Genomic DNA, 17280 nt, shown 5'->3' with positions numbered 1-17280 from the left:
TCTCTCACATTCTTGTCTTTGGCCGGATATCTCTAACAGTATTCAAGTTCAACCTCTCCTAGGTTTGATATTACTTTATCCAATTTAATCCCCCCCCCTCCTGGGTTCTCTGTATTGAATTACTACTTCTCTTATACTGTTCACTTACAGTCTAATCTCACAACACTTATTACACCTTTTTGTGGCATGCGCTCTGCACTCTTCCACCCCGTACTCATGGGGCCTTTCCCTTTCTTCCCAGGGTATTCGTTTCCACTGTTCACTCTTTACTTCCCATAAAAGGGTTATTCACCACATTCTTTATTGGCATCTCACAACATCAGTAAGGCTAGTTAGTTGTTCATATATCGTCCTTATGACTGGGATGTGTTTCTCCACTCAGCCTCCCGCTTCTCCTGTTCTCACTGGTACCTTCTTGTAAGTAGGGGAACCTTGCAGTGCCCGGCACTCGCTCAGGTGTCTGACATCTCAGTCATTGGTTTCGCCGGCATTCCGTTCTCGACTTTCCTGAAGGCTATTGCCAACTACGGACGCTGGTGGTAGGGAGCTGCTAGTGCTCCCGGTTAGGATGGACTTGGCATTGGTAGCTGGGCGTCTCGCCCACCATGATGTGTTTGTGGTTACATCATCACCTTGCAAGGTACACATCTTCTCCTTCTGCCAACAGCTTCTCTGTTGCTGGACTCACAGACAGCGTCTCAAGTTGGCGTTATTCGGCTTTCCAAAAGTTGTGAGCTCCGCAGCTTGCTTCTGCACCACCTCTCCAAGGCGCGTTTAAGTCAGGAGGCTTCCCCTGTGCACAATACAATCACTTCCCTCATAATCCACTTGTCCCAGTTAAATACATGTTACTTGGGAATTAGAGTCCTTTTCCCCTAAGGGGTAGTGACTCTCTGTTAGGTACCACGTGTCCAGACCCCTAGGGAGGGTCTTGCGAGCAGGTTCACCTTCCTAGCTCCAAAGGGGGTGGCTGCCCTTTGGGGTGAAGAGAAGAAATAGCCTTGATTCATCACAGTGCCCTATAGAGGTCTATGGGAGGAAAACAGTAAAAAGAAAAAGAACATCTTTCCAATCAGCCGTAATTAAGTATAGTAAATCCTTCTCTGTCCTGCATTTTGACTTTCCAACTACATGGTTAATGTCCTTATTGATTATTCATTGATTATGAATACATTACTCTGGTTAATCTATTTTTTACAAATGTAAGAAGGAGTAAAGAAAGATGAAAATAGCATTTCCGTACCAATGATTGAAGCAACTTAATTGCCTTTGCTACTTTAGCTTGTAGTTTCTGTAGAGTCAAATTGTGCAACAATAGTAACGCAGGATGGGAAGGAACTCCATCCGCTAACCATCATGCCCAGTTTTCTTCAGTGCCATGTGGCAAATATGGAACATTAGCCACTTTCAGAGAAGAAACAATCACAATTGATAAAGATACATTTTTCTTAAACATGTTAAATAAAATCATTCATTTATAATAATGTTTCAAAATGACTATTTACTTACAGCACCACAAGCAGCTTTTGATAAGTTTCACCGACTTGAGCTCTCGACATTCCAGTTGAAATGTGCGCCTAATCATTAAATTGCTAGTCTCCCAGGTAATAACTGTTCCATCTGAACTGCACGTATACACTTCGCTTTGAATATAAAAAAGATTGTCCACTATTATTTACAAATTCATTCAGCGATATTGACACATTTTATTATGTTTACAAAATAAGAAATTCTCTGAAATTCAAAAAGGATAAGATAGGCAATAAAATAATATGGAACATGTAACTAAGATGTGCAGTGCGCTAATAAGTGGATGGAAAATATATACAAGAAACTAGAACATGTGACATATGCATACAATAAAGCAAACATGTTGACAGCAAAAGTTTTATTTTGTAACCAATTTTCTATATGAATTTTCCCATCGATAATTTCATTTTTGGTCCCATCTTTTTTTTAGGACAGCATTTATAATATCCAATAAAAACTGAAATCTACTTTTAAGTTGATTCCCATTTATTTTACTCTGATATTGTTCAGCAAACATTTCTTCAATCACAGCAAGATTGGCCAATCTTTCCTGGAAGGTATAATGGGACTCATCGTGACATCATAATAGGGTGCTGTAATAACTTGGAAGCTGATGAACACCCGAGCCAGCAGGTAAGTTATTAAGTAGGTTTATTGTAGTTCAATTGCCAGGAACAAAACATTGGCATGTCCTTTCAAAGTCAGCATACCTCCAACTGCCAAGCATAGGCGACCAATGAAAGCGATTCTTGCCATTGTTAAGTATCAGCGATTGTTTAGACCAATGTTTAGTAATGGAATCTGTTTGACATGGGGCTGGTCGCCTTACCAGCTGCAATCATTAAATACAGCTATTTTAAGACATCAAAGCACAAATGCACTATCATCTTTTGTTGAGGTGCTTGACACGTTCAGAAATGCTCAATTTTTACATATCAGACCTTCTCGCTTCCATACTCGCGGCTTTGATCTAGCTTTACACCAACGCAAAGCTCAACTAAGAAAAGAGATATGTTATTCTCGTAACTTGCCGCTAAAAGAACAGCTTCAAACCATCAAAACAGCGAAATGTTCATATCGCAATTGGACTTGTGCCAGAAAAGCGAGTTTATTTCAAGTTGACAGTGAGAACTTCCTGTCTGCTTGCTTTTCGAAAAATTCAGCACAAGTCTGGCAATTGTTGAACAAGTGTAATACCTCCTCCCAATTGGAACTCCAAATAAATGGTGTTGCAGAAACGCAATGGGTAGAACATTTCACCCAACTATATGCTGATCATAACATGTCTAAATATGAATATATACAAAGATCTTCTAACACTTGGTATCTGGAGTGTTCGATGGAATCTGTGAGGGATTTCATTAGTAAGTCATCCTCCTCAAGAGCGGCTGGGCCGGATGGTCTTACAAATCACATGCTTAAACAGAACCCAGAAGAATGGGCCACTATCTTGTTTAATTCCTTTCATCACATCTTATCAACTAAGATAATTCCAAAATCTTGGAGCACTTCTCTAATAGTTCCCATCTACAAGAAAGGTGATCGTAAAGATCCAAAATGCTATCGCCCCATTGCCCTCCTAGACGCGCCGGGAAAGATTTTTTCTCGGTTGATGTTGAAGGAATTTAATCAATGGACCGCCAACGCAAAGCAGCGTGACCCTGCGCAGACAGGCTTCGTTGCAGGTCTTGGGACTGCGGTAAATTTAACAACTCTTCAACAGCCCTATTTTCCAAATCATTTGATGACTCTGCTTACCTTTCGGAGTGTAGACAACGATTTGGGTTTTCTTGTCATTTACTACCAGCTCATTAACTCGAAAATATTGACATAGTGCTGTTAGGAGATTTTGCAGGCCAATAGGAGTTTTCGATATTAGTACTAAATCATCTGCGTACCATAGCGCTTTCACCTCGATGTTGTTCAATTTTGGTGCATCTGCACACACCTCCTCAAGTGCACTTCTGACATCATTAATGAAAAAATTGAACAACGCCGAGGCGAGTATGCACCCTTGCTTAAGACCCCGATGAGTCAAGACAGCCGATGATAGAAGCCCCTCAAAATTCAATCTTACCCTGCTGGAGGTATTCGAGTGTAGTGCAAAAATGATGTCACTTAAAGTTGACGGACACCCAGCCTCTAACAATGTATCCATCAGTCGAGGTCTAGAAACTGAATCAAAGGCAATGTTTTCCCGTTTCTGAACTGTCCCCTCCTTGACAGGATCCCATCCTCGTCGCCAGTGTAATAACTTGGAAGCTGATGAACACCCGAGCCAGTAGGTAAGTTATTAAGTAGGTGTATTGTAGTTCAATTGCCAGGAACAAAACACTGGCATGTCCTTTCCAAGTCAGCATACCTCCAACTGCCAAGCATAGAATCCCCCTTCAGATAACAACACACCACTCACACTGACATCACTACATTCCATTTAGCAGTGATGTCAAGACACATTACAACATGTGCCCCGTCACAAAAGAATCTGATTGCATGTACTCAGATAAGTATGTTTCAAATGTCTGTTTCAAAAGCCATACAAAGGTTGTAAACCTTTCCCTGGAGTGTATCTAGCAAAATGCATGCGTGAGGGGTTTATTTCTTGTGAAGGAAGCGAAACCATCTAGTCTAAAAGCGAGACAGGGGAGAAACCAAACTCTCAAAGTACTAGGCATGGCAGAGCAATCAGCTTAAATCAAGGGAGGCGGTAGGCTAATCGTGAACTACAGTAATTCGCATTAGTTTCCTCCAAAGAATACACCACACTTGTAGACTAAAAATGACACACTGTATCATAAAATCACACCAATAATGTTTACAAGGTCAAATAAGTACTTTGAGTTAGACATAATACATAATAAACGGTGCATGTATAAAACAGTTTAAGTGCCACAGAACACCCAACCACTCCTAAAATAAAGCCTCCGGCTTCAGTTCCCCTGCCGTTTGCTCATTTTATATGGGGAAACTGATCAGTCCTTCAAACTATCAGTACTGGGAAACTAGGTTTCTCCTTTTTGTCTTATAACCTTTTGTTACTTTTTAACATTGCACACAATATCTTGCAATACAGTGCAATGGGCATACTTCTGTATCACCCTAGCCTTTCGCACTTGGGATTTTTGTTACTTTTATATATGCCTAAAGACAAGCTGGTGGCAGCAATTATATTTTTACCATGTTTCTGTTATTTCTAGTGTGCATTCGCGTTTACCATGTATGGCTACTAAACGTGGCTAGTGCCCTGAAATGGCCATGCCAGGAGATTTTCGCTTGTTCTTTGGTCATAATATTGTTTGCCATTCGTTCTGCTTTGCCAGGTCAGGGAATCCCATATAAGGGCATGCACTTGCCCGGGAAAGCTGCAGCATATGTGCTGCCTTTGTGTGTTGTGGCTCAGGGAGGAGGTGAGACTGTCTGGTCCAACTCATTGTTGTTGGCAGAAGGTCGAGTTGTGGGGTATGAGTGAAACCAATAGTTATCCCTGAATGGACAACTACTATCTGCTTGAATGGTGCAGATCCTTACCACTGGTGGCCTTGGACTTGCTTTCAGGCTGGATTTTGAATAAGAAGCAATGTATTCAGATCAGCGTTGGAGCCAAGAATCCCTCATAGAAGAACAGCTGACTCAATATCCGAAGAAGACTCCTGAAAGCGGTCCATCATCCCTTCCTGTGTCTGGCCCGTTGAAGCCCTTTTGGACTACCTGATCTGCGAAGGCCCTGTCCAGTGCTTCAACCCCTGGACTGGTGGGTCCACCTAGTTTTAACGTGTTCGAGTATGCATCCGTCCTGAGCCTTCAGATGTGTCCCTGGACCACCCGGTGGACAGTCCAGCTCTTCAGTGGGTTAACTTGCTAAAGCCTTCGCTGTTATGCATTTGCAGCCGTACCTATTGTGGGTGCCAGCTTGTGGTATAAATCGCCTTCCTGCTGAATTTCAGCCTCCCAGCCTCGAGGGATCTGGTCCTGGAAGGACTTGTACAACCACGACTTGAAGGACACCTGGCGTTTTTGGTGTGCAATGGCCATCGCTGGAATTCGCCTTCCCCCATTCTGTCAAGTGTCCTGAGGAGCGCAGCATCGAGTCATTCTGCATTTCTCCATCGCCAATGGTTACACTCTGCTCCTGGACCCGACCGGAAGAATCCTTGCACACGCAGCTCTTTGGCACCTCTTACTGGACCCCCAGTTGACCCATACAATCATTTGAGGAAATTAGAGTCCTGGGGGTAAGTAAACACAACACATTGGTCCCCCCTTACCTCCAGAGAATAGCACTAAAAAGAAGTCTCTTTGTATCCTTCCATTCCACTGCTTTTTGGTCATCCAGCCTGAGTCGTAAAATCTGAAAGGTATGAACACATTTTACTTACCCAGTAACTTGGTTGCATCTCTTCTTTTGAACAATCACCAACACAAGTAACTTACCTGCTACAGATAAATTCTGGGGCGAAGCACTGGGAATTTTGGGCACAGGTCCGCACTTTCCATAAAGAATGGACTGCTGAAGATAGGGACTAACACTTGTGACTTGGTTCCATCTTGCTGCATCACTTTACTTACATCCTTTGTTGATTTAAGGCATGGAATGCAGTTTAAGCTTCTATAGTGACTGTATATAAGTTTATTATTGAGTGTTGTGTGAGATTAACCGTTTCATTTTTTAGTGTGTGTATAAAGCTTAGAATAAATACAGTATTTTTGATACATTCCTATATAAATTGAATTATTGTATGGTTCACTGTGTGGATTCATTGTGGACTTCTGACCCCATTTATGCTCTCCCGAGAATAGCTTTGACGGCTCTCCATTGCTACCTTGATTGGGTTTTGGCTAACCTCTCAGAGTTCCCTCGGTTCACTATAACTAGGGTGGCCTCCTAAAAGTCTGTCCACCAGGCCAGATTCTAGAAATCTATCTTAACACTAATCTTCTTTTACAGGGCGAGTTTTAAGATCTGGTACCAACGAACTTGCATTCTGGACCAACAAAGACTGAGATAACCTAAAATAAGAAATATTGGCCATCCGAGGAGGGTGAGCAATGAGCTAGCAGCAGAAGCAACAAATGAGAGAGCTACACGCAGCAGCCAGTCAGCAGAAAAAAGGCCACACAATGGGGTAAAATGTGGAGGCGACCCAAGAATGCCTAGACAAAAGGCAGAGATGGGGTAGTGAAGTCTAACCAATTTTCTGGATGACAAAATTCCTACCTCGAGAAGCTAGGACTAGGAAGGTAAAACGGCAGAAAATGAGTCCAGCAGAGGACATCTAGAACATCCAGTGAGGATGACCTTGAGAATGACAAAGAACAGCCCAGGATCCATAAAATGAAACCAGTGCTAAGGAACAGAACACCGGCCAAGCCAATATGGCCAAATCTGGTCTTAAAAATCCTTCAGCAATACAGGTACGTAAACCAGCAGAATTCCACCAGACATGATGAATTATCAGGGTCTCCCCCCATGATACATATATTCACTCATGGAGTGGCCTAAACCAGCCTTCCAATCGCACAAAAGGTAGACACACATAGGTTCTGGAGACCAACCAATCAGGCTGGCCTTAACAACCATTGAACAGTCAGTTCCACCACCACAGTTTGTGTACAGACCTGTCGAGGACAAAGGACCAGTCTAAACCAGTCCAAACCACTACAGGGGGTCCAAGGCTGGGCCCAGAGTGAGCCTCAGTCTGCACGACAACTATTTTAGGACTGAGTTCTGGTTTCCAAAGCAAAGGGATGGCCCAAAACGAAAAGGCAAAGAATATGACTTAAAAAATATTCGTAACCAGTTACCATGAAGGTACATTGGGCTAATACAATAAACTCTGCAGGACTCCTGGTAAAGCCAAAGCTAAATTACAGCTGCCACCAGCCGATACCCAATACACGTGTGCCATAAACACTTGATGTGTGCCTCTTTAAAAATGCAAGAAATCCACCAAGGGAGACAATCGCCAAATACTGATAGTCTTAGGGACCGATCAGAAACACCCAGACCTAGCAACAGGCAAATACGATCATTATTAAAAAGAAGTAAAAATCCCCCCAACAAAAAATAGGAAAGAATGTACACAGAAGATACTGCCTCTAGGTTTCAACCACACAGCTACATATACATGTGCTGATCAGTAATATGACACTGATCAGTGTCACAAAATGGGGATCTAATATTGTTAGTGCCTGATATGAAGAGGAATATGTAAAGATAAAAATACATCTCTTGATTTGCATGAATTACTAGGTGCAAAGAAGTCTGGATTACAAGACAATTGTTTTGTAGTTTTAATATATATATATATGTGTATATTTACTCATCTGGAAAATATCCCCATTGGGAGTGGAAATTGCTTTTTTACCTCCCAAAAAAATAATTTTACTCCAAACTTCAGTAAATAGGGAATTTATTCTGGAGTACTGCTTATTGTCATACAATATATCACAAAAGAAATTTGTTTTGCTCGTTTTACACCTTAAGCCTAACCAATAAAGTTGTAAATTACAATTTGAATTGTGTGCATCGAAAGCAATCATTAATGGCAGTGTCAATCTAACATACTCAAAACATGTGATGCAAACATTTATGGTGATACCATATTGCCAGTGTGTTCTGTTGCAGACTGTTAGAGGAGTTTTCCCAACTGGTTTGTAGATCTCCAACTCTTAGTTTCAGTCTGTACTACTCAAGGAACCTTGGTAGAGTGGCAGAGCAGTCAGACTTATCATAAGAGGAATATGTGAGCTGTAGGCAAGTACACTGAACTTAGTAAGTAATTCAAAGAAATACGTACTGAATACATGTATATTAAAATATAGATGTATTATATTGGGTAAATTTGACAACAGCACTTTGGCTCTGTCGAGAGAGTTGCTATGGTCACAATGTATGTGGGTGAAATCACAGATGCTGATACTTGCTCTAATACTCTTTATTACTGCTCTTGAGGAAAAACTCAAGTGTTGCCATTTAGTGAATACGGTCTGTACGATTGGTGAAACGATATAATTGCAATTGCGATTTCATGACGGCTCTAAAAATTTGAAGGTATTGTATTCTTATGTCTTTTTAATTTATTGGTAGAATATGATGTTCCTGCTCTATTAATACTTTTATCAGTTCTAAAGATAAAAATATATGTTTATACTGTTGTTTTTAAAGGATGTAACTAATATTTGTAAAGTTACCAAAAACAAGTTGAATTTAATAAAAAAGAAAAAAAGATGTATTATATTTACACAATAATTACTTTTAAATACTCAGGACATTGAACCAAATCACGTTCGAACACTTGAGAATAATTTTAAAAGGCCACTGCTTAGTTTGTAGTTGCTTGCGGTTACATACAATTGTTACAGCTGTTGACAGTAATGACAGTTCTATCGTATTATAGGTAATAATGCACACTCGTGAAACTTACAAGAAATACAGAAAGTACATTTACTCTGCAAACCCACATAAAATAGTGACTTTTAGGAAGGAAAATAGTTGGTTAGTGTTATACTAGCAAGGTTTATGGTTCTAGAGGCAGTTTCTTCGCACAGCAGGTCTTTTAAAGTCCAAAACACAACCCTAGCTAAAGGCCGTTGCAAGTGTGCTCAAAGTCTTCTCAAGCAGCAGAACAACAAACATTTCTGTGTATATTTCCTAGTCTCTAAGATGTAGCGGATACAACCAAAATTGGAGACCCTGTTAAAAGGACTTGCTAAAGGGACACAAGCAGCGGCTTGGGTTGGAGGTATGAAGGGATTGCCCGGGACAACTCTACATGCACTCCAATGCTCTGGAGCGACTTTTTGGATTAAGATAAGCAATACCTTTTTTCCCCACAGTATCTTTGGTTTTAAGAAATGTTTGTGGCTGGATTCTCCTTGATGTGGCAGCACTGGACCTACCCTCCGGATTCCTTGGTCTGATGACAAACGACAGGACAATGGACAGGATCGTTCACCAGCATTCTTGAGGGAGGACCTCTGGCATGGATTTCAGCAACTTCTCTGGTCACTCTGCGGTTTTGGCACCTTTTCTGCAGCACCAAAAATGGACGTGATTTGCCCGGATATTCTTCTTTCAGTTCCTGAAGTCCTGTACTGTGTAGAGGGGATTTGGACGGGTTGGATTGCATCTCTGGACGCTCACCTGGAGCTCAGCAAAGACTTGGACAGATTCAGCCTTTCCACAATGATGCACTTCAATTGGATGGTATTGGGGTTCAGCAGCACTGGAGAAGCACAGCACCATGGGAGATGGCTATGATTTAGTTAGTCTTGGGACTGGTTGTTCCCACCAGTCAAAGGGAAGGAGTGGTCCTCTTCGGAGTTCCTCTGTCACACAGAAAACTGGGTCAGGGCAGCAGTGGTCGCTTCACAGTGTTGCAAAGGGTCTGCAGGTGTCTCTGGTCATCTTCTTCTTTGGTTACTTCAGTTACCAGTGGACTTGCCTTTCACCTCAGGAACCTCACCTTTTATTCCGTTTCAGCACACACTCCTCTGCTATCTCTCTCAGCAATTTACAGAAAGGGGTGGGTGGCTGTCCAATCCAGACAGCCTAACCCCCAGTGGGAGCTAGTTCCATTCAGGCACTCTGGCAGACAAAGAGCTGGATAGTGTTAAACTCCTCCCCCACCTTCTGCCCGACCAGACACACTGGCACTTAGGCGGGGACACCCAAGGATTCCCTACAAAGGCTCACAGAGTCCTCCCCATCCCAGGATGGTAGAAGGAGGACTGCCAAAGGACAACCATGCTAGTAATGGCGTAAAAAGAAAGGAGCCACCAAGTTAGTACTTGGGTGACCCTATTGTACCCAACAGGGGCTAGGGACATAGCCTGCGGTAGAAAATTACACAATAGATGGTAGAACACGTCCACTGCCACCAGCCATAACTAGGAGATTGTCTATGTGGCATAAAAGTCACAGGAACAGAGAGAAGGGGGGTACTAGTTATCCCCTTGGCACTCCACATAAGGTGGTGTGTCAATCTCTCAGAATATAACATTTTAGGGGACGAACAGCAGTTACTCTGGGATATGGAAAATAATCCCAAAGGCGAACCTAAGGTTTCCGAGAAACACTGCCCATAAAAAGCTGTGTGATGCAAAAGTAAAATATAGATGCCTTAAAAGAGATACGGAGGAAAGTAGACTTCATAGGACAGTAAAACACGAATAACTGAGTTCCAAAAGACAGAGCCCATAAGAATGAATGAGTGGAAAAAAGCTCCACTCATTCAAGATTAAAGAAAAAAGGTCCAGAAGTCCAGCAAAAAATGCTGGGGTCTCAAAAGGAGAGGGCTAAAGCACAGAAATGATGAATCTACCTAACATAGACCAAGAAAACACATGACACACACAGTAGGGTTTCAACCTCGTTTTATTAGTAATCAGAAGGTAGTTTTGATAAACGACAACAGGTTTATTAACAACTAAACACAATCTCAGCAAAGATTTCAGGACGGGTTAAACTATAAAGTGTCAATGGGGAAGGCCTATAACTCCCCAGAGGACTAGAATCGTCCTCCTCTCGCCCAATAATGTCTTTTATAAGATTCTTACATTTTTTCTCCTTAACAAAAGTGGGAGATTGTGGAACTCGTATAAGTTGCAGACATTTTATCAAATGTGTCAGGATGGATCAAATGATAACGTTTCAGGGCCTTTATTCTAAAAGGATATTGTCTGCCACAGTCCTTTACTCTCAACGCAGCAATAGCACCCAGATAATTTTGTTCTCAATTACATGCATAGTCACAGGGTTACAGGGCTCAGCCATCTCTTCTTTCTCCCAGTCTCAAGGACATAACTCCTAAACACTTCTTTAGAACCTTTCACCTTCACAGAGGTAGAACGTCTAGCTCGCTATTTGAAATTCAGCCAGGACGATAGTGCCTGTCCCACATCTTCCTGTTCCAGGGATATAATGCCCCAGTTCACTCGCAAAGGCTACAGTATGCTTCTCTTAAGGGGACATCGTTCGTCTCTCACTATTAAAGGATAAGGGATATTGTGCACTCCTCATTTGTAAGCAGTCCAGTCTCTTCTTGATTTCCAGGTTTCCCAGCATCTAAGGGCCCTCAACTATTTTAGCATTAGTAGCTTGCCCACTCTGCCAAACCTGCCCAGGAATCACAAGGCACCTGGATATCCCAGTCTGCATCTGTGGTGGTTCACCCACAATGGTTGGACCAGTTTAAGGACTTGGCCTTCTGCTGTGGTGGTGCAGCTGGCAAGATTTTACTCATCAAAAGTAGGAGTGCGCCAGATGCTGGGCATCAGGCCCAGAGAGACTTATCGATTGCAAAGTGTGATCCAAGACTTAGCTTCCCTGGGGCGTTATTTCATACTTCTGTCTGCTAATGAAGCAATATAGTCTTGGGTCTGATGATAGAAAGAAGAGGACAAATGTGTGGTGATGGTGGTAACATAGATATTTATATAATGCCTGCCTATGCAGAAGATGTCCTTAATAATCTGAGTCCCTTCCTGGAGCTACAACAAAGAAGAGGGAGAACATCCTCATCCCTTCCTGCAACTATAGAAAAAGGAATGGCACAAGGTTACCATTTAATTCTTGTAAAAGGCAAAGCAATGTCCTCTAAACAAAAGTTCAGACACTGTGTGTAAATGAGAACCAGAAGTAATTCACTTTATCAGAAATAGAAACATTTGCAAAGGGTTGGCTAACGTCTTTATCACTGCTGAGCTTGTGTAAAAGGCTTGCCTTTGTGACTGCTTGCCTGCTTGTGAAGGGGCCAAATGTATGTGCTTGCACCATTTTATTTGACTTTCCCCAATGTACTCTTTGAAGTAGCTTTCCTCATTGACATCTGATCATGGACCACACTGATGTTTCCGAGAGGCACACTTACACGACACACCAGTCATTGTCGGTGGTCTTCTTCAAGAGACTTCTGAGGCATCTACCTGTAGGCATCCCAGAATCACAAGAACTGTTAGTAAGATGGGGAGGGGCATTTAACAGGAAGTGACAAAATATTGTCAGCATAAATATATTTGTGTACAGATATATTTGAACCCAATCCATAGCAGCCTTGCCATTTACAAATAATATTCATCCCTAAATCAAATATTGTGAAGGACGGCCATCTGGAAGGGTGGGGAAGCCCTGTATTTTTACATTTTTTATGAACTAGAAAATGATGCAGATAATCCACATAATTTTATAGTTAATAAAGCGAAGAAGTGGGGTCTGCAAACTAGACCCCCTTTAATCATACTCCATGCTACAAGCATAGTGCCAATCTGCACCTCTAATCCAAAATCACATATTTATGGTGAACTATCAGCCCGGTGGCAGGCTAATCTGGAAATCTATGCAATAGCTAGGTTTTGGTATAGTGGCTGATGTCTCACATCTGATTTGCAGCATAGAAGTGTTGCCCCTGTAAATTCAGGCCAACTATAAGAGGCAATGTGAATTACAGGCAACTGCTGGTCTGTATTCCAGTGAATGGGGAAAGGACAGGATACTTGCCTCAGTTGACACTCTGGAAAGTTGTGTAACTCCTCCTTTCCAAACCCAGTGACTCACAACAGGCGATCTCATGGGAGTATCGGTCCAAGTTGTAGCATCTTGAAATGGTCACTGGCCCCCCTAATCCTTCAAAGAGTCAGACCCTCAACAAACTCACTCAACCAGCTGCCAACCAGAGTCCAAGAACAGAAAGGGAAAATGGATTAAAAAAAAGAACAAGCTCCTCCAGTTATCTCAGTGTTTTCTACTATTTGTTTCTGTCGACTTCCGTTGTAACCCAGAAACACATACAAGCATATCAAGTTATTCAGTTATCTACCACTTTTTCCTCAGGCTGCTTCAGTCTCATGCTTATGCCCTCTTACCTGGTTTGTCTCTGATGACTGCTGAGAGGCTACCAACATTAGATTACTACTCGCCGGGGTACCCGGCATTGCCCGTGTTCTGATCTCGTACCTTGGAGGATGTTGCTCTTGTCGGCAAGTCTTGCTTCAGTTTGCTCTAATGTCTCATGTGCCCTGGAGGATGTTGCTCTTGTCCTCTGGTCAGCAAGTCATGCTGCTGTTTTTTGTTGTGTTTCAAAAGCTCTTGATATTGATTTTTGCTTTACATCAGATGGAGCTTTTCCCAGTGATGTTTGTTTTTTGTGCGGGATGTTTCAGTCACTCAATGGCTTCAGCAAATTTGAGGAAATGTCCAAGAAAAATTGAATGTGCTCTCTCCTCGTGAATGAACGTAAGTAAACTGTAACCTTGACATTTCCCATATTTGGAGTGACGTGATTAACATTTTTTTTTTAATTCCCTTTAAAAATGGTGTAATAAACACTTTCGAACTCTGTACAATAGGAATACATTTCAAAGGAATAACCAACACTTTTCAAAATGTTGTCTCCTTCTAGTACCTACTGTAGTGAATCGGGATGATCATCAGTAAATGAGGGGGTCTATGGAGTGACATTTTTGCCTCCAAACAAAATAAAAGCTTGCCCCAGACAAATGAGGAATCCATGCAAAATTTGGCAGGCATGGCTTCAACGGTGTGGATTTGTATAGCCGGAAAAACATACATACATATATACATTCCGCTTTATGTAAAGAAGAAGATTAGAATATTTTTCACATTCAACAACTGACTTCTATTCCGTCCTCATAGATGAAATAAGGTATCGAAGGAAAAAGACTGGGTGTTCTCTTGATGGATTACTGCAATTCACTGTTATCTGTATATTTTCCAAAAGAGTGGAAGTCTTTCAACAATTATATCTAGTTTCGTAATTCTGCAATGGCTCTGTGCTTTGAAGGGACAAACGAAGAAGCTCCAATCATGTGCCGTAGCAATGGGAACATCCCATGTCGGGAGGTTCTTTCCTCAAAACGACACCTGCATGAAGACAACACATTTAGAACTCCACATAAGTAAACAATGCATTAGGCACTGCAGGTCCTTTTTTCCTAATGTATGCATGATACAGCTGCATGTGCTTTTCGTAATGCTCCAGTAAACTCACATGCATACTTTTTGAAGCTTGCATGTTAACCGGTGAGTTTGACCTGGCACTGCCGCTTAAGTGCATAAGTCTATTCTCACAATATAGTTCTACCCCAAATAGATTCACTGTGATGTTGTGTATACACCCTCAAAAACTCCATGGATATACTGGCTACAACATAACCGGTAAGGAGAGCATAGCTGCGATCTGTGTGTGACCTGCAGGTTGCAAGTTTGAATGCTGGTAAAGCCTTCTCAGCCTTCATCTTTCCGAGGTAGATAAATGAGTACCAACTTCGGTTGGGTGAAAGTGTATGTAAACATGTAAAGTGCTTTGGTGAAAGTACTATATAAATAACACATCATTATTATATACTTCCTTGTTACCTAAAAATATTTGAATTTGTCCATTTACTCAATACATACAATCTTGTGTGACAGGCCAGTCTTCAGGCCCAGTCAGGGGAGGGAGGGAGCCCCTAACACCACTGTGCGTGCTGGTGTGCCTGGGGTTAGACCCCCCTTCCCAGCCCCTCCTTAACCGATGATCTTGTTCCCAGCCAGCAAATGGGAGCCGAACAGCATGCACAAGAGCAACACACCCGGAGACCCGGCAGAAGGTTGAGGAAGAGGGGCCAAGCCAGGCCGACTGGCCCTGCAGCCAGCACACCAGCCATGGAGAGCAGCCGGAAGAGTGAGGTAAGGCAGAGTTGGCTGGTTGTCTAGGGTACAAGGAGGGGGTGGTGGTGACACCAGTGAAGACAACTCCATGAGGAACTTGTGGGCTAGCATGACAACGGGAAGAGCAAAGCTCCAGGTGGCAACACCAGATGAAACCCGCTCACAAAGAGACTAACCTGCTGTACCACAGGGGATTACTTAAATTGATAAAAATGCCTTAACAGTAGGGATTAGCAATTCCCTATGGGCTATTGCACTGCCCGTGCCGGTTCGAAACAAGAAACTTGCAGCTGCTTAAGCTTTAAAACCACCACATTTTCGAACTGTGCCTCAAACCACCAGCATCATCATCATCGACATCACCTCAGAACACAGAAATGACCCTGGTGAACTCGTCGACCTGCATCTTTTGACCACTGGCTCGACCCGCAACAAGTTTAATCTGGAACCCGACTCAATGCCTGCTCACTGCCTGTGTCACTGCAACTCCCAGCATCCGAACCTGGTTCGACCTTCTCGCACAACATTGAGAAACCTGGTTAGACACTGTTGAACGTCAAAGAACTAAGGTACTGTTTGAAGGCCACAGCCTCACTGGTCCATTTGTTGGGAAACTAGAGTCTGGTTAAACCCTTTTTTCACAAGTACATATCCTTTTTGACAATGTCAGTGATTTGTTGCCGATTTCCTCCCTGCAGAGTATCGAGAGTGCTTGCATCATTACATTCTGCATTTCTCGGTCTTCCTTTACATGTGTGAGTTTTATTAACATTTTCTAGTATAGCTTTCATTGCATGTTAGTGTGTTTAATTAAAATATATCTGCCCAATAGTTAAAGTGAAACCTATCATCCATAGGAAAAGCAACGATTCTATGGTTAATACATTTTGAGCAGTAGGACAGATCAGCACACCATTTGCCATTTCTATATTAGGGTCTGAACCCCCAGGATTGGAAAGTTTCATGCAAATCTGTGTTACAGTTCAAGAGATATAGGTGGTTAGAAAAAAGGGTGTGTTTTTCACTTTTTCATTCATTTTCCCATAGGGAAAATGTGAACTTTTTGCTCACGCGCACAGCCCAAACCGCTGGACGGATTTGCGCCAAATAAGAAACAAGATAGGTGCGAAGCTCTCAAACGAACGGCTTGTTTGTTTTGGTGCAAATCCGTACAGTATTCTTTTTTCCAAAACCAATAATGGAAAGTGCCCTAAAATGATATAAAGGGTTCACATTAGATCATTTGTGCCAAGTGTCTAGAGCACCAGAATCGAATATTAAATGGTGTAAACAATTTATGTCAGCAAGAACTACCTTTATTAAATCCAATGGCAAATGAAGCCATCCTTCCACTTTTTGGCACTTTTCACTCTATTGTTTAATATATACACCAAACCTTTTCACAACCTACTGCAAAAGCTAAGTGTGTTATACCATTGTTATGCAGACACTGAATTATTTTTCAAACTTGTGGTAATGCTGTTCAAGACAATCTTGCAGACATTTTTGACAACATCAAAGAATGGCTTGTGTAGCAGTTGGCTCATCTCAAACCTCTCAAAAACAGATCCGGCTATTGTTAGCTCCCACACTATAACCATTGGAAAATATCCATTCACCATATTCCACGAATTTGGTGACCCATCCCATGGTCATTCGATCTAAAGTGAAGAACCACTGTATTATTCTGTTCTCTATTCTAGATATGTTGGCACAGGTAGATACAGCAGTGGGGACCTTCAGCTGCTATATCACACTAGTCTGGCAAATGTGCTCCTATTTAAAAGAACCTTATAGGCACTATTGCTAGGGTCAGTACTAGCACAAAACGTAACTACAGCAATGCCGAAGCGCCATATCCAGAGAGATGAGTCAATTCAAATCTCTGATGTTTGAATTGACAGTAACACTCCTTTCTGAGTCCATATCACCCCAGTCATTTGTCATGTGCACTGGATCCCAGTGCATGCCAGGATTTGTCCAATCCTACCCACCTACCAGCTAGCACCGCTACATGCGAACATTCTGAGACTCTATTTATGGCATAACTGCGAAGTTAAAACCTACAAATTGCGCCAGCA

The 17280-nt window shown here is 42.2% G+C and overlaps 1 protein-coding gene across 1 annotated transcript in view; it reads right to left on the bottom strand.

Annotated features, from left to right (window-relative positions):
- Positions 1–17280, bottom strand: part of DENND3 (DENN domain containing 3) — a 1010513-nt gene that overhangs the window by 173557 nt on the left and 819676 nt on the right. The window contains exon 20 of the mRNA XM_069621709.1: positions 1510–1643. Coding sequence (XP_069477810.1) covers positions 1510–1643 — 134 coding nt within the window. The remainder of the gene's footprint in view (positions 1–1509; positions 1644–17280) is intronic.

The sequence above is a fragment of the Ambystoma mexicanum genome, chromosome 5q, assembly GCF_040938575.1.
Source record: "Ambystoma mexicanum isolate Mex_15411 chromosome 5q, UKY_AmexF1_1, whole genome shotgun sequence".
Taxonomy (NCBI): Eukaryota; Metazoa; Chordata; class Amphibia; order Caudata; family Ambystomatidae; genus Ambystoma; species Ambystoma mexicanum.
The sequence above is the reverse complement of the archived record's forward strand: the minus strand, read 5'-3'. Positions and strand labels throughout refer to the sequence as shown.